This window comes from Cervus canadensis, chromosome 28 (genome assembly GCF_019320065.1).
Source record: "Cervus canadensis isolate Bull #8, Minnesota chromosome 28, ASM1932006v1, whole genome shotgun sequence".
NCBI lineage: Eukaryota > Metazoa > Chordata > Mammalia > Artiodactyla > Cervidae > Cervus > Cervus canadensis.
The window spans coordinates 48,126,268-48,149,377 of record NC_057413.1 but is presented as its reverse complement, the minus strand read 5'-3'; the positions used below and the strand labels follow the sequence as shown (position 1 = coordinate 48,149,377).

The window sequence follows — 23,110 nt, the reverse complement described above, 5'->3', positions numbered from 1 at the left end:
GGGGAGCACCAGGGCTGGAAGCACCCCTCCTCCTCCTCAGAGAGCAGGAAGTCCTCACTCACCCTTTCTGGCCTCTCCTGGATGCCTAAATCCAGTGAGTATTCACCTGTTCACCCAGGTGATCCTGTGCCTGTGCAATCAGCCATCGATCCCTGGACAGCCCCTGTGCGCTTGGCCCTCCAGGCCTGAGGACACCACGGGAGGGGGACAGCAGTGACACTACCCTGTTCTACCTCAGAGGGGAGAGGCAGTGCTGGGTGTCAGCGAGGGGAAGCCAGTGTCCGGAGCAGCTCACACCTTCCTGGTCCCTTCTCAGGAAAGGGACGCTGTATGACTTCAATTTGCTTACTGTGGTTCTCCAGCCTGCTTGGCACAGAGTTACTTGGGGATGCTTTTTAAAAATACAGAGCCCCAAGTCCTACTCCGCAGATTCTGTTAGGTCAGAGATAAAGCCCAGAAATCTGTTTCAAAGCTCCCTGGTGACTTGGATGGAGTTGGGCCAAAGGCAGATGCGGTGGGGGTGTGGGAGGAGGGGAGGCAGGCCTTTGGAGCTGAGACACTCAGAGAGAATGGAAGCCTCAGCCCTCCCCTGCGGCCGCTGAGCCCCAAGCAGAGGCATGTGGCCTTCTCAGCTTCAAAGCTCGGCCCAAGTCCGGTTTACTCCAGTCAGCCGGAAAAGTGAACAAAGGCAGATGGACCAGACTCCAAACTGACCTGGCCGCCAGCAAAACCAGGCTCTCCTCAGCCTTGACGCCCTGCTATTGACACTGGAGACAGGTTACTCCCCACACCCCACATCCGCACACAGCACCCATTGAGCAATGCTCTGACCTGGACCCAGGCCAAGCCCAGGCTCATCAGTCCACAGTCCCAAGGTCAAAGAAGGCGGGCTGCCCGGGGACAAGAGGACTATGAGCTCTGACACCCCCACCCCACCCTCACTGCCCAGTGGAGAGGGCTTTGTGCCTCTCACAGCAGTGACCCCCACCCCCAGAGCAGCTGCCCAGCACATACCTCCCTGCCCCCGCCACGGGAACCCCCACTCCCATTGCCATAAATGCCTAGACTGACAGAGATGAGAGGTCAGCAGGGTACCTCCTCTGCTGGACTCTGCCTTTCCCGGAGTCTTTGCCCATCTGTCTGTGTCTCTACACTCCTACCACATCTGCCAGGCCAAGAGCCCTCCCTCTGCTCTTTACCCCCCATCCAGGGGTGCCACCCACACCAAGCACCCTGGCCTGTGGCAGTCATCTGAGTGAAAGGGGTAAGGTGACCTGGGAAGACAGCTGCTACCGTAGGTCTCTACAGATCCTCATACACTTGACCCCAGATCTCGGTGCCTGCCCCGGCTGCCCCAGAGCAAGGATCTCTCAATGCTCTGGGGATCAAAAAACACAGCTGTAGCTTGCCCTTTCTGGCCCCCACACTTGCTTTAGGCCCAAGGGGAAAGGTATTAGTATCTTCCTCTTTGGGCGCTATGGCTGCAGGCCTGTGGGGGTGGGGTGGGGGACAGTGAGAGGGTGAGGCCCCCTCTCCTTTGACCCCCTCCCTCTGCAATCTCTGCAGTCTCTGTGACCCTCTTCTTTGGTCCCACCCTCTCCTTGACCTAGTTCTCCCTCAACAGGCATTCTAGCCCTGAGTTCCCTGGGTTCTGCACAATCCAGTCTCTCACGGATTCCCCTCAACAGACCATTCTCCCTCAGGCCAGGGCTCCTTCAGATCCCCCATCAGGGCAGGGGACAGGGAGCAGGGGAAGCCTCCCTGTGGTCTCCTCACAGGGTTCTCTGCTATTGTGGCTTCACACCCCCACCACACACTTGGCCATAATTGTCTGATCCACCGAGAACTGATTACCACCTTCTGGTTCCCCATCCCCCCTCCAGCAAGCTGGCCATTTCCAGTCAGGCCAGAGACCAGAGTCCACCCCCAAAGCCCTCCTCCGGATGAAAGGAGACAGCCAGCCAGCCGCAGCAGTAAATGTTGCTCAAGTCCAACTAGGTTGAAACTTCTTAGGGTCCCCTCCCTCTTCCCTCTTTGGCCTGTCTTAGCTGTTGGCTAAGGTAGGAGTGGGGCTGGATACACTGATCTGAAATTTGCCACCCCCAATCCACCAGCCCATCTCTGAGTCAGCAAAAGACTAGCCCCTGGCCTCTGCGCAGTCCTGCGACCCAAGAAGTGGTGGGTTAGGAAGGAGGAGGAGGAAAGAAAGCAGGCAAGGCGCAGGTTCCTGGAAGGCGTCTTTAATCAGAATTTGGTAGTACACAAGCTCTCCGGATTGTCTGCATTAACATACAGGGACTTTAAAAGGCACAAGATCCCTTGCACAGCGAAGCCTGACGGCGGGGCGCCCCCCACCCCCGCCCTGCGTGGCCGTGTGCGCAGGGGTGCAGAGTCCGTGTCCTCCCCCCTCCCCCCACCCCGGCGGCGCCGCGCGTGCGTGTCGGTTTCAAGTGTTGGATTTGTACAGTACTCGCAGTCTAGGGGCAGGGGCTCAGTGCATGCTCTTCTACCTGGGCCCTGGGGGGGCCCCCCTGACGCTGCTCTGTACACTGAGGACACACCCCGGAGAGAGAGAAAGAAAAAAAAAAAAGCGTCCCATCTTCGCGTGTGTGTGGTTTTGAAGTTTTTCGTGCATGCTTATGGCTGGCCAGGGTTGGGAAATAGTGCAAGCTTATAATACAGTATTATTGCAGTACAAAATGGGGGGCGGGGAGTTATGATGGGATGGGGAGGCCCAGGAATAAACAGGTTGGGATTCGGGACCTCCAGGAGGATCCTCTCGCCAACCCCCTTCCCATCCCTGTCTCCCAACGCTGGGAGGGGGCTCCTCGGGCCCCTGGAGGGAAAAGGCTGCGTTGGGCCCTCAGGCCTAGCTTCCCGCATCCCACCAGACAAACCTCCCAGCGGGGCAGGGGCCAGCCCTCCACTCGTTCAATACTGACAGCCACAAGGGCCGGGAACCCCACTCCTCTCCCACCGAAGCCCCTCCAAGTGGCTGGGGGTAGGGGGTGGGGAAGGAGTCGACGGAGCAAGTGCAAAGGAAGCAGATGTTGGTCCCTGAGTTTTATTTGCGGGGATGGGGAGAGAGAAGAGTTGGAAGTGGGGGCATGTTTGGGGACCCCCAGGGCCCTCTGTGGTGTAAGTTGGGTGAGGCAGGAGACACGGAGGCTGGGGTTGGGGCCAAAAAGGGGGTGTTGGGTGGCTCTGAGAGACCTAGGCTCAAAGCTTGGCTCCCCCTCAACTCTGGGCTCTTTGGCATCCAACTGCAAGGCCAATTTATTTGGGGCAGGGAGGGGAGGGGGCAGCCCTGTAGGCGGTGAGGTAACAGGAATCCGTTGTGGGCGACCCAGGCTCTTGAAGCCCGGGAATTGGCCAGCTCCCCCTCCCCGCCATAGTCAGCACCCTGCCCTGGAGCACGGAGGGGCGAGGCTTCACACCCGGCCCGACCCGCCCCGGGCCGGGGACCCGGCGGCCCAGAGCCGGCGGAGGGGAGCCAACTCAACCTTAGCGCGGGGCGGGGTGGGAGGCGGTGGGCGGCTGGGGGAAGAGAACCCGGGGAGGATTTTAGCAGCAGGCAGCTCGGCGGGGGCGGGGAGCAGAGGCTGACGCCCGGGGGCGCCCGGGAGGGTTACTCTGGCGACGTGAGCGGCGTGGCTCCAGCTGGGGGGCTCGGAGGCCGGGCCGTCGCCTGGTCACGCCGCGTAGCAGCTAGTTAAAAAGACTGGAACGTACATTCGTGGTGCAACGGCCGCGGGAGCGGGGACAGAAGGGAATGTAGGGGATGGGGGTCCCGATACAGAGATAAACCTGCCAGAGGGGCCCGGAAACACGATCCTCGTGCTCTCCTGGGCCGGGCCGCTAGTTTGCTGTCCGGAGAGTGCATGAAGTGTGCGCGCAGCTACGGGGGTGTGTGTGTGTAGCAGAGAGAGAGAGAGCCTGTTAATCGTGGCAAGGTGAACCCCAGACCCCGCACCCCCACAGCCTGTGCCGGTAGAAGGGAGGGTAGGTGGTGGGACGCACGGCGGAACCAAGTGGAAGCGGAGGTCTCAGAAGGTTTCCATAGTCCTTTGGGCTTCATTGCCCCTCCTCCCCACGGCTTCTCAACTCTTCACTTGGGGGCTGGGGTCGCTGTTCAGGCCCAGGGGCTCCCTAAACTGGGAAGCCCACTGGGTGGTGTGGGAAACCATTGGGGATGTTTGAGGGTTGTGGTCCTCAGTCTAGGAGCCTCTCCCTTAGGGAGAAGGATGCTTTAAAATTTTCAGAGGCTGACCCCACCAGTCCTGGGGGCACCTCTGTCCCTAATAGGAATAATGCAAACTTTGGGGACGTGCCCCCCAACTTAAGGAGAGTGATCTGCCACGCTCCTTGTTACCAATGACTGCCCATGGGGGTGGGCTGATTCCTGCCCTATGGGGTGGAATCCAGTAGAGTTTGGGGGTGGGGTGGGGTGGTGTTCAGGCTTTCCTTAGAGGTCTATGCTTCCATCCTCAGGTGCCAAATCAACCCGAGGACAGCAGGGGATATGGCGTTCTCTATGCTTCCACAGCCAGTGACCCCCAGAGCCTCCCTAAGCATGGTCCTCTCCTCTGATCACCCAATATAGACACACTGCCACAGCTCCTCTGCTCACCCAGTGGCCCAGGCATCCCAACCACTGCCTGGGCAGACAGCACCACCCTCCCCAGAAAAGGAGACCTAAACAGGGCAGAGGAGAAATAGCAAAGGAGGGTCCTGGGACTCCCCACAAAGAAGAACACAGCTTTTCCTGGGATTGAAGGGGCCTGCCCCTCCTGGCTGGGGGAGCAAGGGTTAATGTACCAGCATGGCTCAGAGATTCCACCATTCCTCCTTATGCTGGGCAGGGCCATTCCTTTTTTCCCCACAACTGAAATTACAAAGGAGATGGCTGGGACTGGGATGCTAGAGGTTGTGGTGAGTGTTGACTGGTTATTGCTGTGACCCAAGCTGCCTTAAGTGGGTGGGGGTGTCTATTCATTACTGAGAATTTACTAGTGCATTTTTCACTGACCTAGGATCCTGTCCTACAGAGAAAATACTGGTCCTTTGAGGAGGACCCCACTTAACATGAACAAACCCACTGGCCCACACACACACTTAGGCATACACACCATGAGCTCACTGACATGTACACACAGCACACACCACACATCCCCACTGGCCATGAGCTGCCTGTTCTTAAGAAGCCCGCCCACGTGAGTGCTTACAGCCTTGGACAGATGGGGGGTAGGGGGATCCTCAGGGGCTCAGGGAGTTTGCTCAGAGAGGTTGCAAACTGAGTTCAGGGTCTCTGCTCGTAAACCAGTTTTGTTTAGTTCACACAGTGATTTTTCTTTAAAACGTTGTTTTTTTAAAAATTAGAAGCCAATATTTAAAAAGAGTGAGATTTCACGTTAAAGGTGGAAGATCCTGGCAACAGTTGGTTGAACTGAGGATGGTGGGGGTCCCTTTGTTTACCACAGTCCCCACAAGTGCCCTCTCCCTGACACTGCTTGGCTCCTGTTGACATGCGTTGAATTGATGACACTCATCTCCAATCTCCATCGTCAGTGGTATGAGAGTCAGTATCTGCCCTGCCTGTGAGCCTGACCCCGGGCATCCCACCGATACCACTGAGGACAGGATTTTGAACACCTGCTTTCTCACTGGAATGCTCACTCCACCCACCTAATCCCCAGAGCTGCTATGGGTATGCTTGGGGCCATGTGGGACTGAGCGGTTGGGGGTCTCTGGAGTGACCACCCAACCACCCCCAACTCCATCCCATGTCCAGGTGGGATGGAGAAGGAAGGAGAGTCTGATTCATAAGTAACTTCCTTCTTCCTCAGTAGAGCAAGGAGGGGCCAACCAGTAAGGACAGTAAATAATAAACAGACCGATACACAGACTGAAACGCTTTAAAACTCCTATCAAACAAGTCCTCAGTTATTCGGCATTGGCGGCGGCAGGGGGGGCGGGGGGCGGTTAATATGCTTTTGTAAATTAGATATTCTGATTAATCCATTTAATGCAGATAATACTGGGATCTACTTCCTAGGCTATTATGAGGATTAAATGAGTTATTTTTGTAAAGTGCTTAGATCACTGCCTGGCACATGACAAGCTCTGTGTGCCAGTGACTGTTAAATAAAATAAAATAATTAATAATTGGAAGCCACCACTACATGCAGGGTGTGACTTTAAAGTACAAAAATAGCATCTTCCAATACAATAAAGAGTGCTGCTCTTTTTCAAAGCTGACCTCGGGGAGGCTATGTGTTTTCCCCAGGCAGGGTATCTTTTCTTGAAACACTCTGGCATCTTCCTTGGGAAACCCTTAAGAAAAAAGAGCTTGACAACACTTCAGGCTCACAACTTCCCTACCCAGCCCAGGACCTAGAGACAGACAACTGGACTCCAAACCACACAGGGGTCTGCTGAGCTCCACATGAACTTGCTCCAACACACGTGGCTTCAAATAACCTTAAATGTTCCAAAAGTCAGAGCTACCCTCAAAAGGTAATAATATCAAGACCACTTCCTATTAGCTCAGAGCTTTATGGCTTATAAGACAGTTTCTCCTCCACTACGGAGGGCATATAAAAAGATGTCCCGCAAAGGACAAAATGTTTTGAGTCATGATCTTTAAAGGACACACTCTTTCCCACAATAATCAGTTCGGTGGGGGGGTGCATTTGAAAATTCAGCTACTTTGGGAATGCTAAACAGGATTCCCCACCTCCAAAACCTTTGGAAACACTGAAGAAGTGAAAGTGAAAGTTGCTCAGTTGTGTCCGACTCTTTGTGACCCCATGGACTGTACAGTCCATGGAATTCTCCAGGCCAGAACACTGGAGTGGGTAGCCTTTCCCTTCGCCAGGGGATCTTCCCAATGCGGGGATCGAACCCAGGTCTCCTGCATTGCAGACCGATTCTTTACCAGCTAAGCCACCAGGGAAGCTGTAATACATGTCTGATGCTAAATCGAGGCTGAAGCTAGTGCCGTCATCTTTGATAGGTCACAAGGCACTTTGGGATCTTAGAGTACCGCAGGGTCCTGGTCACGGTGTGGGAGCTGTGCTCAGGGTCAGGTAGTAGAACCCTCTGGAAGGAAATGCCGGATAACAGAGGGCTTGGTTTCATCTAATCCCAGATAGCGGGGGCCCTGCCCCCACTGCTGCTGATTGTGGGGTGGCTGGTGGACAGACTCCCCTTCATTTCAGCCCCTGCCGCCAGAGAGGGTGGAAAGAGGGCCAGAGGAGAGCGGGGAGGGAGGCAGGCAGTGCCAGAAGGCGGGGAGTAGGGCTACTGGCCATCCCACCCCCCAACTTTGTGCTTTGATTTTTCTCTCTTTTCCTGAAGGGTCTACCCTGACCCCTCCTCTGCCTTCTGCCATCACAGGGCACAGAGCCACCGAAAACAGCCCAGAGGGCAACAGAGTCTTGGACCTGGGGAGGTTCAAAAATGAGCAGTCAGGATGGAGGTGGGTCCCAGTTTGGCTTTCATTTCCAAATGGGGAGGGTGCTCTTGGCCCAGCTATCCTTAAGCTATCCTTTTGGAGAAAGGAGGGAGGTGGGTATGGGCTTAGCCCACATGGATGAGCCACCTATGAGAATAGTTTGGCTCAGGGCGCTGTTCACCAACTGTGGCACCCCTAGGTTGAGGCAGGGGCCCTGAGGCCTCTGCTTGAACCAGAGACAGGAGATGAAGGGAGATGAGTTCGGAGGGAAGCAGACATCAAGTGAAGAAGGAGGGAGAAAGAGGAGTCAGGATGATAGTAGGTACATAGGAAACTACCAAGGATTACACAAACATCTTTCTGATTCCCTAAGAGACACACACACTCACACTCATACACACCCACCCACACAGAACTGCAGCACTGGGCAACTTCAGTGGGTGCCATTCACATCAGGGTCTGTGTAACTGGCACTCCCTAAAATTGTGCAGTGCACAGCCTGAGCATCTATCCATGGCAACCCTGCCACATGCACACATTCTCATACATAACCACACTCATACTCACAAGCGTACCAGCACACAAGCACACACACAGAGGCAACCTTACTGCAATAAACATTCTGCGGACCTTCAGGCCTCCTCCTCCCCTTCCCTTCCTGTACTGGTACTGCCCATCCTGGAGCCATCTTCACCACTGCCCCATTCCCCAGGGAAACAGAGGTGCTGGATGACATGAGCAGGAATGAAGACACAGGACCTTGGGGTCCCTGCAGTGACAGGTTGGGTGCTGAGAAACAGGCAGAAAGAGCAGTCTGACATCCTGATCCCCCTCCTGCCTCCCGATCCCCCTCTCATCAGCCTACCAGGTGTTCTGTCTTCACCAGCGCCCCTGGGGACCAAAAAGCTTGGCTGAGCACCCACTGGAAGGAGTCACCCTCTAAGAGGGGCAGTGGTGGGACTGCTGCTGTCTGGAATTTGTCCTGAGCTCACAGGTCTCACTCACCTCATCCTTAACAACCACCCTCTCTGCCACTGCTACTAGGCAGGGTGCATCACCCTGAGGCCCCAGCTCACTTTGAGGGGCAGACCCCAAACCCCTCCCTGTGCGTCCCTCCCCAGCTCCTAAGGAGCTGGGCCAGGCAACAGATGCCCCAGGGGAGGGGCAGCCTACAGTGGGCTGAGCTCCAGGACTCCTGGGTTGAGATGCAGGAGGGCAGGGCACTGTCCTCCGTGGCCGTGGCCTGGGAAGGGCTCACTGGGTCACAGGGCCACTTCCTCCCACGTCACTGAGTACAGAGGCACTTTCCCACCAAACCCCAAAGCTGGCTGGCCAGGCCCCTATCTCATACACAGGGCCACACACCTTGCCCTGCCCAGAGAGACAGACACACAGCACACCAAAAGGGACCGTCTCTTGGCACCCCCTCCCCAAGGGTGGACCATGCCCAGCCATGCCAAGAGATCACGGATTAAACAGCATAAGCGCCGTCCCAGACTGACTGTGACCCAGCACGCCTCTCCCTGACACCTTGGTTTCCACCGGACTCTGGACCCACTGGTGGCTCCAGCCCAGGGCCCCTGTCCTGTCCCAGAAACTGCACCAACAGCCCCACCCCTCCCTGCACCATTTGGCTGGCACCAAGCAGAGGGAGTTGATGGAGGGGGTGAGGGGTGGGGGGTTACAGTACCTTGGGCCAACATTATAGGGGCTGTATTGCATGACAGGGAGGGTCAGGGTGTATGAGTGTGTGATTATTGCGTCCTGGGAAGGAACCACGGTCTCTGCCTGCTCCCCACCCCCCCCCACCTGCCCCCTCCAGGAGGGGGGGGGCCCAGCCTAGGTCTTGTGGGTGAAGCGGGCCCACACCTGCTGCAGCTGTGACCGCGAGATGCGGAGCACCGAGGGCACGAGTCTGTGGTTGCCGGCGGCCAGGGGCGCGTGGCGCCGGTGGGGCGCCCGCACGGGGCTGCTCTCCGCCGAGCGGCTGCGCTGAATGAGGGAACCGGAGGAGCCGCTGCCGCCAGGGTGAGGGTAATGCTCGGTCTCCAGCGTGGAGGAGGAGAACACGGAGGACGCCAGTCGTCGCAGGGGGCTGTACCGCGGGAGGGAGTGCCCCGAGAGTCTGTCCTCCTCCAACTGAAAGAGACCAAAAGAGTGGAGGGAAAAGAGGTGTCAGGCACAGACTCGATCGACAGCTCCGTCTCGGGGGGCCACCCACCGCTGACAGCCCCTGCGGCGCCGGCGTCACGGGCAGGCAGGTGGGCAGGGTCCAGACGGCCCGTTCTGCCTCACCACCTAGGCTCCGGCCTCCAACGCCCTTCCCCCACCTCCTCCTCACACCATGGTCTCCTCCCAGAGACCTTGCTCACTCACCTTCTCCAGGAAGGCTTCCTGGCTTAGCTCTATATAGCTTGGAGTTCCCTCTGGGCTGGGGAAATCCTGCCCCCTCACCCTAGAAAGACCGCTCTAAAATGTATTGGCATCTGTGCACCATCTGTCTCCCCAGCTGGACTCTGTGCCCTTCATGCGGTCGCGCGAACACCAGCTGAGTGCCCTCGGCAACGTCAGCCCTGCCCCCACGCTTACTGTCTCAGTGAGGAGGTGGCAGAAGGGAAGGACTCTGAAGTCCGACTACACATTTGAATTCCAACTCCACCACTTAATACCTGGGTGACCTAAAGCAAGTTACTTTACTTCTTCATGACTCAGCTTTCTCATCTGTAAAATGGGGGTAACTGTGGTTTCCTAAGACTCTTATGAGGATTAGGTGTTATAATATGCAAAGCCCTTAGAATAGTGCTGGCCATGGTGTAAACGCTGTGTCATGCGAGTTATTTATCACTCTCAAGAATGCAGAAAGAGTTTAGAGGATTGGGGGGTGGAGGAGCCAGTTGAAGTAATTTCTCCCAGGCAGCTTTTCCCTGTCCTCTCTAAAGTTCAGAGATATGGCAGGGCTTGGCTGCCTCGCCTGGCCACCCATGCCCTGCTGCCCTCATACCCTCAGAGGGAAAAGGGAAATGGGCTCCGTGTCCCAGGCATGTGGGGACAGGAACGATGACTTGGCTGTCATCAGGCCTTGCCCATCCTGACCCCAACCTCTTCCTGGGACCGAGGCCAGTTTACATAGCAGTGAGGACTGGCTGGGCCAGCTGCTAGAGGGCTGAGGAGGGCGCCCCTGGGCCACTGAAGGGGGTGCGTCTAGGGACCCAGCACGGAAAGGAGAAGAAAGCATATTTTGTAGGCTCGTCTTAACACTCACTGCCCTCACCATATTTTCCCCTCCTGCTTCTTCGTGGCCAAGTCTAGGATCCTTCTGAACTAGTGCTGTCTGCACTGAGGCCCTGTCTGACCAGGGCCCACGTGGGGATACCGAGGGCCAGCGGAACCCACCGTTGCTCACACCCTTCTCAAAGCACATGTGGGAGGCTCCAGTTCAGCACCTCAGGCAGGGTTTGGTCAGCAGCCAAAGGGACTTAGTTCCAGCACGTCCTGCCCTTTCAGGCCAGGCACCACCTGTGGCCACCTCCCTGTCCTCCGTGCCCAGCTGAAGTGTCACACCTGTGAAGCCACCGCAGATTTCCTGGCAGGCTGGCTCCATTCTGAGCAGACAAGAGCCCACCGTTATCTCCCTGTGGCTCTTGAGTGTAAACACAGTCTCCACCCCCTTGCCTGTGAGCCTGATTCATCTTTGTCCCCCAGCCCCTTGCACACGTGGCAGGGAAATGCTCTAGGGGCTGCCAAACAAATGTCCATGTCCTCAGGAAATGTTGACCCGCTGGGTTATCAGCCAGAGACAACTGGTAAGGGAGGGTAAACATCCCTCCCCTAGATCCCACACTCTGTCCACTGCCCTCCCCTCTGGCCTAGCTTTCCCGGCCACTTCTGATTTGCACGGTGAATTCCAGAGAGGAGAAATCTAGGTGTGTGTAAGAAAAAAAAAAATTCAAGTGTCATGGTATGCACGCCAAAGAACAACAGATACTCTAGGACTGCCTGGTTCCACATTATCCTTGTCCTTGCTCCCCACGGGGGTAGGTGACAGACGAGCAAGTGTTCCTATCTTTAAAGATTGCTTTTAGGAGGAAGTTCACACATCAGATCCCGAGCAGACGGAGCTGGGACTCTTCCTTGCACAAAGGTGGTAGGGTGGGATCCCTACAGGGACTTCCTGCCTGCCCTGAGCCACTTAATCTAGGTATGTTACAGGATGCAGGGAGTTCCACAAACTGTGATTCCATGTGCAGTCAGGTGTGGAGGGAGCCCTCACCCAGGCTCAAGACTCTTTCCAGACCAAAAGAAAGGAAAAAAATATGCCAGTCCGTTCCTCTCTCTTCCCCTGCCCTCGGCGAAGGAAGGGCTAGGCTTCATCCTGCTGCACTGAAACACTGGACAAAACGTCCTGCCCCATGTGCTCACACCCAGACACACACAGAGACACCACCGCACACACCAACATGCCCACAGGCACACCTGCTGCCATGGCCCAGCCAGCAGGCGCACACATGTGTGCACACGCAACACACTCACACATCCACACACCACAAAGGCTCTTTTTGACCCTGCACAAACCATCTGCTGTCTCTGGTCTGTTTGCTCCCCACCCTCTCTTTTTTTCTTTGGTCACATGGCTTGTGGGTTCTTAGTTCCCCAACCAGAGACAGAACCTGCGCCCCCTGAAGTGGGAGCACAGAGTCTTAACCACTAGACCACCTGGGAAGTCCCAGATTCAGCTTTGTCTTTTTTTTTTTTTGTCTGCACTGCATGGCTTGTGGGATCTTAGTTCCCCAACCAGGGATCAAACTTGCATCCTTGGCAGTGAACATTCCTAACCACTGGACTGCCAGGGAAGCCCCTGATCTGCTCTTAAACACACAGCCCTCAGACTGTGTAGCTCCGAGCACAGCCCTGGAGCCAGCTGCCTGGATTCAAATCCCACTTCTACCCCTTAGCAGCTGGTGACCCTGGGCTCCACACTTAGCTCCTCTGAGCCTCAGCTTCCTCACCCTGTAAACGGGGGTGGCCTCTGCACTGTGTCGTTGTGAGGATTCCATGGGAAAAATACAGAAGCTCAGGAGCAGTGCCGTTGTTTATTCTCATTAGAACCATCACTGTGGTGACTACCCCGCCAGCTGGGACACTGTAGACGTCCGGGGTTCTCCACGCACCACACGCTCTACAGACACTCTGAAGGTGCACCCACATGTGTGTACGCGGACACATGGACACACCCACACATCACTGCACACTCTTGGGTAAGCTGACACAGAAAAGCTCATACGTGGCTGTAGGATGCGGCCCAAGCTCGTGTCTGCACTGTGGGGAACCAAGGCCCACGCAACCTAACACCCCATCCAGACTCGCACGACTCATTGCTTGCCGAGACGGGCAGTGCCCACCCTTGTCACCAGCAGGACCTGAGCCCAAGACTGACCGTACAGCAGGCCTGCATCTGCTCCCCCAAATCTCACCCCCTTGGCTGGAATTCCCCAACGTGAGGCTGACTCCTAGGACCAGGGCAGGCATCTGAAGGTGAGAAAAACCTCCCAGACGGCTCAGCTGCACAACTCTGAGACCCCCCTGGCCTACAGTCACCAGGAAGAGACTGGAAGGGCCCAGGTCCTGAACTCGGCCTCTTGACTTTAATTCTGGGCTTTCTCTCCACCCCACACACACCATCGCCCTCTGTCCCCCTTCCTAGGCTCTGCACCTCCTGGGGGCCTAGCCTGTTGTGTGTCTGATCTCTGATGCCTCTGGTCTCTGACACAGAGGCGCAGTAGGTGTGGAAAGATGAGGGGATGAATAAATGAGAGGGGATCAAGGGAGCCCAGACGGATCCCGCTCCTCCTCCTGCTGACCCAGTGCTGGTTCTGGTGGGAACAGAGCCCAGGTCAGCAACATAGCCATGCTGCCCAAACCCTGCCTGGCTGAGCCTCCAACTCAGGCTGGCTAGGACCTCTCAGGGTGGGAGCTCATGGTCCCCATTTTTTGAGCCTCCAGTTTTCCAGCACCCAGGACAAGGCCAGGACGTACAGTCTCAGGATCTCAGGTTAGAGACTCTCTTCTACACACCGGGAGGGGGCCTGAAGACAGTCCTGTCTGGAGCTGCCTTCTCCGAGCACCAGGGTCTCCCGGCCAGGCCTCCTGACCTGAGTGCTCAGTGGAACTGGCCTGGCACCCGGCATCTCCCAGAGCCTTCCACGTGCAGGCCCCCCACGGGACAGTCGAGTGGAACGCACACGGGCCCTGAGCCCTCCAGCATCACTTCCTTGGCTCTCCCCAGTCCTCTGAGGGGACATGGACCCCAGTCAGCACCCAGGGTGAGTGGTGGAGCCACTTCCTGGGTCAGAGGTCAGTCTCTGCACCACACAGAGAAATCCGAGCAGGCCAGGGGCCTTCTGCTTGTTTGGACACCCCATATTTGCCAAAAAAAAAAAAATAACCAGAATACCATGAGACGTGCTGCGACCCCTCACCCCAGCATTTATGATGCAGCCACCACCAGACCCCTCTCTGCCCATCCTGTCTCAGCCCTCAGTACTCCCACATGAGAAGGCGCCACGGCAACCTGACCGGGTCCTCCCAGGGCTCCCGACATGCCAGCCCCTGTGCCCGGTTTAGGGTCCCCCCGCCCGGGCTCCTTTCCTCCCCATCACTGCCCGACATCCTGGCTCTCAGAGTTCACCCTCGGCACAGAGCCTGCTCTGACCACAGGACGCCCCCCGCTGCCCTCACCCCCCTTCAGCAAGCTCTTTCTCGACTCCCCGGGAGCCCTCTCCCCAGGTGTTCCAGGCTCTCGCCCCTTCATCTCACTCTTTTTCAAGGTGTGAATGTTTCCCAGCTCTGCCTTCACCCTGGGCTCTCCTCACTCCACATAGTCCTCTTGAGTGACACCACCCACTCCTGTGGACTCCGAGATCCCCAAATCCATATCTCTCACTGAGATCTCTCTCCTGAACCCCAGTGCCTCCACAGTGGACATCCCCCAGGTACCATGAGGTCACTGCATCCAAATCTGAGTTGATGCTCTCTTTAAAACCACTCAGTGACGGCACCACTGCCCACCCAGAACGCCGGGTGTCAGCGGCGACTCCCTCGGTCCTCTCCCCAACACCCCCAGGCTCCATCCACCCTGCCCCTTATCCAGAGTCCCCACCCTGCTCCACACCACCAGGGCGCTCTTCTGCTGGCGCCTGCCATGTGGCCTTCCTATTGATAGGTTTGTGCCCCTTCAGTCTATTTTCCACACAGCACCCAGAGGGATCCTTCAAAAGTATAAGTGTCATCATATCACACCCCTGCTTAAAAGCCTGCCGTGCTGTGCCGTGATAAGTTGCTTCCGTCGTGTCCGACTCTGTGCGACCCCATGAACTGCAGCCCACCAGGCTCCTCTGTCCTCGGTGGCTCACCAAGCCTTCAGAATCCAGCCCCAAGGCCAAAGCCCTCCCGGACGGGGCCCTGGGACCCAGCTAGCAGCCTCATCTGCTGCAACAAGCCGATCAGTGTTTCTGATTGCCACCTCTGGGCCTTTGCATACCCTGTCCCCATGCTCTAGGAGGTCTTCCTCCTGTTTTGTCACCTGGCTGACGCTGCCCAGAAAGCGAGACTCGACTCAGAACCCTGCCCGCCACAATCATTCTTGCAGACCCTTAAACCTGTCTCCCTTCATCACGGCTGCAACCATTGGGTGCTAGCCGGCAGCCCCCGGGGAGCACACAGGAGCACTCTCAGCTGCACGCCAGGACTGTGGGCATTGGGGATGGGGAGTGGGGTGCGAGCCCAGCCTTACCTGTCTCTGCGGGCCCGTGGGATCTGACTCTCTCCGTCGGGGGCGGGGTCCAGAGTGCAGGGGCGAGTGGGAAGGGCTGCCAGGTGTAGGGGGCTGTGATGTCTCTGACCGGCCATCGGCCTGGCTCAGCTGGGGTGGCAGGGGCTGGGCAGGTGTCAGCCGCAGGTCCTCCTCGGCCAGCGTGTGCATGCCGCGTCCCCGGGGCCGGACGGCGGGCTCTGGCCCTGGCCGCCGCCGCTCCTCAGCCTCCTCAGGCAGTGGCCGCAGCTCCTCGGGCTCCTCGTCCGTGGTGCCCGACGTGCTGGGCTCAGCCCCAGGGGGGAAGTCCTTCAGCTCCGTCTCCTTGTCGATGATGACCCACTCTTTGCTGTCGAAGTCCTCCTCCTCGGCCAGTGGCACCGAGCGGAAGGCGTTGCTCAGGGCCTCCTGCTCAACGGAGGCTGACACGTCCATGCGGCCGCTGGCCTGCCGGTCGGCGTGGCCTGTGTCCACTGACAGCATCTGGGCCGGCTGCGAGGAGCAGGCTTGGCGCGACGGTGAGCCAGGCAGATCCATCCGTGACCTGCAAAGCCACCCCACGTGGGGCTCAGTGCCCGGCCTCTCTGGATCCCCAAGGAGCCCGAGGTGGAGCTCTATGCCTGGGACCTCCTGGCTCTGTCCTTCTCCTACCCCGGGCCAGGCTCAGCCACCTCCTGTGTTATCACCCTGCAACCTCAGTCCTTGCAAAGAGCTCATGCATTCATTCAACACACATTTTTGAATGCTTACTATGTTCCAGGAATCTAAACACGCAGTAAGTAAAATTCTTGGGCTCAAGGAACACTGTCCTCCAGACCATTCCCAGAAATTTGGATCTTCCTAAAGATAACTTGATGCTTGCCCAGCCAGGGCTTCCACCCCCTCCAGGCTTGCACCTGATGTGCCCAAGACAAACACACCCACCTGGCCCTCGAGTATGCTGATGGTTTTCTGGCCTCTTACCATCACCCTTCAGGCCTACCTGGCTGGTTTCACCACCTCCAACAAACTCCAGTGACCGCACCCACCCCCCACCAGCCCAGGACAAAGCCCACATGCCTTAGTCTGGCATTCAAGGGCCCTGGCAGCCAGACAGAGGCCCTGTTTCCCATTTACCCTAGCCAGACCCATCTCAAAATCACCTGCTTTTTCCTAAATTTTTCACACCTCTGTGCCTTTATAAATGCCGCTCCTCCCGCACGGCCTGCCCTTCCACCCTATGCTGTCCACACCAGCTCAGTGTCACTTCCTATAGGGAGCTGTTCCCGCCTGCATTGATGGGGGGCTAGTTTGCCCTGGGGGGACTAGTTTGCCCTCCCAGGGCTTGCCTGTGTCCCCTCACATCACAGCACGTGTGTGTTTATGAGTCTGTCTCCCCAGGAGGCGTGAGTTCTGCCAGGCAGGGGTTGGGTCCCCTCTGGCTTTTGCCTCTGGGACACTGATTCTACCTGGGGACATCTCTTTCGTTGTTATCTTAACCTGTGCTGTGAATCTCACGTGACTTGCTGAGGTTCTCAACTGAGGTTTACTGGCCCCAAGGTGAGGATATTCCTCAGGAATGCTACATGAGGAAGATGCCGGATGCTACACAAGGAAGAACTGTCCTCCCCCACATTCCAGGGTGCCCTGCTGAGAACCGCAGAGAACTCACTCACACTCAGGCTGTGGGCAGGGGCCTGACTGCCATCCTCCCCCCAGCATCAAGCCTGTGAGGGGAGGGGTGCAGATCAAAGCCTCCTGTCGGCCTTTCTCAGCATCCTCCCACCCTGGCCTATGTGGGCCCCGCCAACACTAATCTGCACAGCATTTTTATCGATTTGTTCATAAACTTTAAAAAAAAAACAAAGGGAGGTCACCCGGGTCTTAAATTCACCCTCCCATTTAAGTGGCTGATGTCACTTGCTTTCCCAAGAGCATGGCTTGTTTTGATGGACATGAAGGAGAGAGGGGGCCAGAGGGAGAGAGAGGCTGAAGATGGAGTTGGGGGGGGGGATCGAAGAAAGCAGGGAGGGGCACACCCTGATCCCATCTGCTTCATACACTCTCCTGCTCCCACGTGCCCCAGAGCCCCCAAATTCTCTGCCCTGCTTGAGATCCTGCCCCTTCCCTTCCAGAAAATCTCCCCTTGACCCTCTCCTCTCCTGAAACAAGGGTTCACTCCGGGCCAGACCAAGGTGCTCTCCAGGACTGTCTTTGCTCAGGGCATTTCCCACCTTCCTCCTCCACTCATCTCCCTTCCAAACTGCCCTTCCTCACTCCTCCCTGTTTCCTGAACCCTCTGGGGGACCGGGAGGAAAATGTGGTCTTCTGTCCAGGGGATTCAACCTGTGAGAGTGTGAGTGTGGTGAGTGTGTGTGGATATGAGTGTGTGTGTGAGGGCTGATGGCTCCCTCAGGACAGGGCCTTCGTCCCTCCGTCCTGGGGTCACCAGAGGGATTGGCACAGGGCTGCCCTGTCTCGAGTACCCCAGACGGGCACTGTGCCCATCCCGGAGGTGGAGGGCAGTTTGGGGCAGAATCCAGAGGGGGGATGGTGGCTGAGATGGGGCAGGAGGAGACATGGGTGTGGACAGGACCCCCTACCCCGAGGCTGGGCCAAGGGAGGTGGGGTCATCTCTGCCACCCGAGGTGGTCCCACCCACCAGATGAGGATCCCGCCCTGGTCCCTGGCAGCCGTGGGCCAGCGAGCTCCACCAGCCACTCTCATCCCACATCCTAAAGGCTCACGTTGGCTCTCAACTCTCCCAACACTCCCTCACATCAACCAGGTCCCTCCTCCCTCCCTGCCATTCAGACTCCCAAGCCCTTACCCCCAAAGCATGGTCTGTCTCCTCCTCAAAACCCCCCTCAACACCAGCTGAATCTTCTCCAGGCCCCTCCCCCGGAGCTGGAGGAAGCTTCCCCAGTTGCTCTGAGGCCTCTGTAATTAGCCCCTAGGGAAAGAGGTTCTGGAAGCACGCCCACCTACCATCTCAGCCTTCACCTCCTCCTATGCCTGCCCCCCACCCCACGCCCCTTCGTGGCCTGAGCTGGGCCCTCTATACCCCCACCCCCTCTCCAGGGCTAGTCACTGATGCTAACTGAGTCCCCAGGACCAAGCATAAACTTCGTAACCCTTCCAGGGTCCCCCGCATCTGCCTGGAAACTGCCCTTCCTCCAGACCAGCTGTGAGAAGCTGATGGGGTAGGGGGGACCAGGGACTCTGGACCATCCCCCTGGCTCCAGACCCACCTCCTGTCATGCAGTTCCACCCGCCCGTCTGCCGTGGACAGCCTCTCGGACTCGGGGCTGTTGACCCTCCGGTAGCGCAGAGAACGGACAGGGGTTGTCGGCGAGTCTGGGGGAGCCCGCACTGGGGAGCTGGGGACCCCCACACCGCGGCTCTGCTCCTCCTCCACCACAGCGGGGGTCTGCAGGAGAGGGGAGTCCCTTGAGCTGGGGCTGACAGGCGGCTGTGGGGCTGTGGTTTTCTCGGGGCGAAGGAGGGAGCGGGCGGTCCGAGCACTGGGTGCCAGTGATCCCAGGAAGGCGCCAGGCCAAGCAGGCAGGGCGAGCAGGCAGGTGGCTGGGGAGAGGGACCCACGGGTGGGGAGCAAGGGGGGAGGGGGAGAAGGCCACCCACGTCGCCCTCCCTGGCTGCAGTTACTTTTCCAATGTTGATCCGGAGTTTGTTCCGGTTGACATCCGTTTCCTCCCAGACTTCAGCCTCAGGACCCCCAGGGTGGGGGATGAGGTGGGGGCTGGGACCCAGCCCCTCGGGGGGCCGTCCAGGCAGGATCGGGGGTGCATTCTCCTGGTCACTCAGGTGCTCGCCCTGCAGCACGTCCTCGGTGTTCTCCCGGAGCAGGTCACCAGGCACTGGCGTCACGTTGACCACCCTGTGGAGGCCAGGAGGGGGCCGTGGGCAAGGCTGGCAGGGGGCTGCCCTCTCCTCTAGCCCTGGAGACCACCCACCACCTGTGGGCGGGGTCACAGGAGAGGTCCGGCAGGTTGGGGGCGTCCATAGGCCTATCTCCATCTCTGGTTTGTAGACCCTCTGGGACCATAATACCCTCAGGTGGCTCCGGTGGGCAGAGACTTGGAGGCGGGCTACAGCACCACCTGGCTCTGTTTATTTAGGAGATTCGCTGCTTCACAGCCCTGCCAGCTCCCTACTGCAGTTTGCTGGCCTGATTCCTCGAGACTGGGCATACACGCTGCTAAGTCACATCAGTCATGTCTGACTCCATGTGACCCCATGGGCTGTAGCCCATCAGGCTCCTCTGTCCACGGGATTCTCCAGGCAAGAATACTGGAGTGGGTTGCCATTTCCTTCTCCAGGGGATCTTCCCGACCCAGGGACAAACCCGTGGGCAAGCGAGTTTCTTTGCTACTAGCACCACCTGGGAAGCCCTTCAGACTAGGAAATGGGTCTAAAGAAAGAATCACTTTGGAGTTCCTTGAGCAACGTCGTCACAGAACTGGCACCACGTGTGCCGGCAAGTCCTGCCGAGTCTCCCTAGCGGGTCCCCTGGCTCGCTCCTGGGACGGTGAGGCGGGGGGAGACCTTCTCACTCTGGCTCCTCCCTGGGCCACTCAGTCTTTGTGCTTTTCACTTGGATCTGAGTTCGCCGACTCATCGATTACAAACATCCTCGACTCAACATTTTGAGGTCAGGGGCTGCAAGTTTCTTCTCTGAGCCCTACAGGGCCCAAAGCTGGGGTTCAAGACCTGGCCACGTGTGATTACCAAACTGTGGGCCCCCGGGGAACCTCACTCAGGGCTCCCTGCTCCCCAGGAAGGTCAAGAACTCCAAATAGGGATGTCCATAGCATCCCCACATTGAAGGTGGAGATGTGGTAGGACTTCCTGGGATTCAAGAGCCCCGCTTCTGAGCACCGAGAACAGGCGAGACAGCCAGGTGTGTGTCCGGGTAGGAAGAGAAGGAGAGGGCTGGCTTCCCAGGTGACACCTGGGAGCAGGGGTCGTCTGCCCCCCCACAGGGCCATCGCCCCTCCCGAGACTCACCCAAACATGGCTGCTGTCTGCCGCGTGTTCTGCTGGGGCGGGGTGGAGGTGCTCGTGGACAGGAGGGCGTCATTGCCCGCCTTCTCCCAGTCAAAGGCCTCGTTCTCGGCAATGCCCCGCTCCTTCATGCTGTTCTCAAACACTGACATGATCAACTGCAGGGGGCGGGGGTGGCGGGAGGACAGAGCGGTGACCCCAGGGGCTAGCCAGGAGGAGGGGGCAGGTGCTGGGGTTGCAGAGGGGAAGACAGGGGCCTTCCAGGACAGGGAAGGGCCAAGAGAGGGCATTGGAAGGAGAAGGGCACATTGATTTTAAATGAAAACATGCACACCATATGCAAATCAGCATGCAAATTATTGTCTGGACTTCAGCTCCCCCCTGGCTGGACACGAGCCCTTGGAGATGTGTCCCCCTCATTCCTGTCCCCAGCCTCCTCTGCCATCGCCACTGGCTCAGCGGACGCAGCAGCAGCAGTAGTTTCCCAAACCCACCACCTGGGGTCATACCTCTGCACAGAATGCTTTGTCTGCCTGCAGTGCCCGGCCCACCATTCTCTCCCACCTGAAGCCTTCCCTGATTTCCTCGCCCACACAGCCTCAGTTTGAACCATTCACAGGCCTGCCTGCCGCCTCTACATTTCTAGCAGCCAGCTGCAGGGCCCAGCTCAGGGTGTGCTGGAAGCTGTGTGGTCTGGGGGACCTCATGAGGCTCAGTTAGGACTAAGGGCATGGTCTCTCGACTACCCAAGTAAGGGATCTCTGCCAACAACCGGGTCTCTGGGTTTAGGAGGTGGCAGTCCCCCAGACGTTCCCACTCTGACTTAGCTCTCTCTCCTGGTTCTCTCTGCTAGCAGGACCCCCTTTACTGTGGACCCACTGTGGGCCTGACACTCTCCGTGCTCCCGAGGGGTGTGGCCATGCCTGGCACACAGCGGATCCTGGCAGAACACTGTTTCCCCCATTCTTTGGTCAGGGTCAGCAGGCCCCATACGAGTGTGGTGAGGGCACCTTGTAAAGAGCACTGGACTTGGAGGCAAGTGTGCCCGAGTGCCCTGCTCCTCACCAGGCTGCCAGGCCTCAGTTTCCTCATCTGTGAAATGGGGACAATCATCCCACTTGGTCACCTACAGAGTTTCGATGTAAAGTCCTCGAAAGCACTTGGTTTCATTAATGATTAAGTGCTGGAATAATAGCATGAAGAACACGCGATACCGCCAAAGGCTTGTTTTAAAGCTTAAATGAATTAAGGCAGGAAAAGCGCTGAGAAGCAGGGTGAGCTCTTGATAAATCGGAGCTTCGACTGCTGTTTACAAGAGCAGAGAACAGTTTCCTTCGTGCAGTTGGACGAGCAGGGGAAGTGCTCGGGACCAAGCCGGCAGGGGCGTGGGGCCTCAGCAGGATAGATGGTGCTGGAGACGGTCACCCACAGAGAAGGGGGTGCAGGAGCGGGCGGCAGGCTCCCACCTGGTAATCGGGCTTCGTGAAGTAGTCGAGGCTGGCGATGTGGTCCAGGAAGAGGTGGAACTCGGAGGGCATGTGCTTCAGCAGCATCCGGTGCTCATACTTTTCCTTGATCATCCCTACCTGCTCCTGGAGGCAAGGGGGCACCAGGAGATGGAGCCCCGGCTGCCCTCCACACCCTCGCCACCCCCAGGCCCAGCTGTACTGGCCTCACCTTGTCCTTGATCTTCCTCCAAGGCAGCTGACCCACTGCAAACTCCACCAGCATGTAGAAAAGGGACCACAGGTCATCGTGGCGGCCCATCTCCTGGGGGTGGGGGTGCGGAGGGGGGTCACCCACGGCTCTCAGGTCCTTCCCTGGGGGTGGGGGCTGACCCTTCACTGAGGGACCCCAGTCAGGGTGCCTGTGGGCAGAGCTAGGGTCTCCCTGAAGCCATGGCTCCACTCCTGACCCATCAACACACAGGACCCCTCAGTCAAAACTTCTGTGTGAGTTTTCTCCTCCTCCAGAGATTCGTGGTGCGGACAGAGAGGAGGGGATCCCCCAAGTAAGGAAGAAGGTGACATCAAGGGGAGACACCAGGGGAGCCCTCCTCCGGGGTCTCTGGAGGGGCAGCTTCCAGCCCCTGTCTCGGGCTCCCCTCCACCCCGCCAACAGCCGCACACCCTACCCATGACCAGTGCCCGTACTGTCTTACCTCCCCCAGTCCCGGCCCAGCCACTCACCCGGTTCTTGTGGGCATTGACCGAGGCATAGCGAACGGTCCCCCGAAACCCGGCCACATTCCGAGGCTGCAGAGGGGAGGACACCACCAGGAATGTCACCAGCCGCCCTGACCGTGATCTCAACCCTGCTTACCAAGCCTCCTCAGCCCACTCTAGCCCTGCCGGCCTCCCCCTCCGCCCCCAACCACACCCCACTCCGGATCACGTGGGTCAAGAGCACCCTGACACACAAGCCCAGTCCTAAACCTGCCTCCTGCCCCTGCTTGATGCCCCTGCTCGTCTGTCCTTGACGGGAGCGGGTAGACACCACAGGGCGTGGAAGTGGCCAGCACTCAGGCCAACGGGGAGAGGGAACGGGCCGCGTGTGAATTCAGCGCTGAGTTACACTGAGGCCAGGCCCGTCTAGGCAGCTTCAGGAAAGGCTGGGAAGGGTCCCCAGATCAGGCGGTGGGGGCGAGGACACCAGGATTCCAGTGAGCGGCAGTACTCACAGGCCGGACGTCCCCCGTGGTGTTGGTGTACTGCCGGGCCAGCCCGAAATCCAACATGTAGCACTTTCGGTAGGTGGAGGGCAGCCTGCCCATGGCAAAGTTTGACTGGGGGGAGACAGCAGCTGTGAGGCCACCTGTGAGCTCCCACCTGGCCCACCTCAGG

General features: G+C 58.1%; 1 protein-coding gene across 5 annotated transcripts in view; it reads right to left on the bottom strand.

The window, feature by feature from the left end:
* TTBK1 (tau tubulin kinase 1) overlaps positions 1 to 23,110 on the bottom strand; it is a 41,629-nt gene that overhangs the window by 8,399 nt on the left and 10,120 nt on the right. For 4 of the 5 annotated variants that reach the window (XM_043450723.1, XM_043450727.1, XM_043450724.1 and 1 more), the window contains 9 exons: positions 22,948 to 23,052; positions 22,457 to 22,522; positions 21,945 to 22,037; positions 21,734 to 21,859; positions 20,271 to 20,425; positions 18,909 to 19,140; positions 18,494 to 18,672; positions 15,246 to 15,807; positions 9,326 to 9,595 (listed from right to left, as the gene is read on the bottom strand). In XM_043450723.1, the coding sequence (XP_043306658.1) occupies positions 9,326 to 9,595; positions 15,246 to 15,807; positions 18,494 to 18,672; positions 18,909 to 19,140; positions 20,271 to 20,425; positions 21,734 to 21,859; positions 21,945 to 22,037; positions 22,457 to 22,522; positions 22,948 to 23,052 (1,788 nt within the window). The remainder of the gene's footprint in view (positions 1 to 9,325; positions 9,596 to 15,245; positions 15,808 to 18,493; positions 18,673 to 18,908; positions 19,141 to 20,270; positions 20,426 to 21,733; positions 21,860 to 21,944; positions 22,038 to 22,456; positions 22,523 to 22,947; positions 23,053 to 23,110) is intronic. The other variant, XM_043450726.1, reaches the window with a different exon arrangement.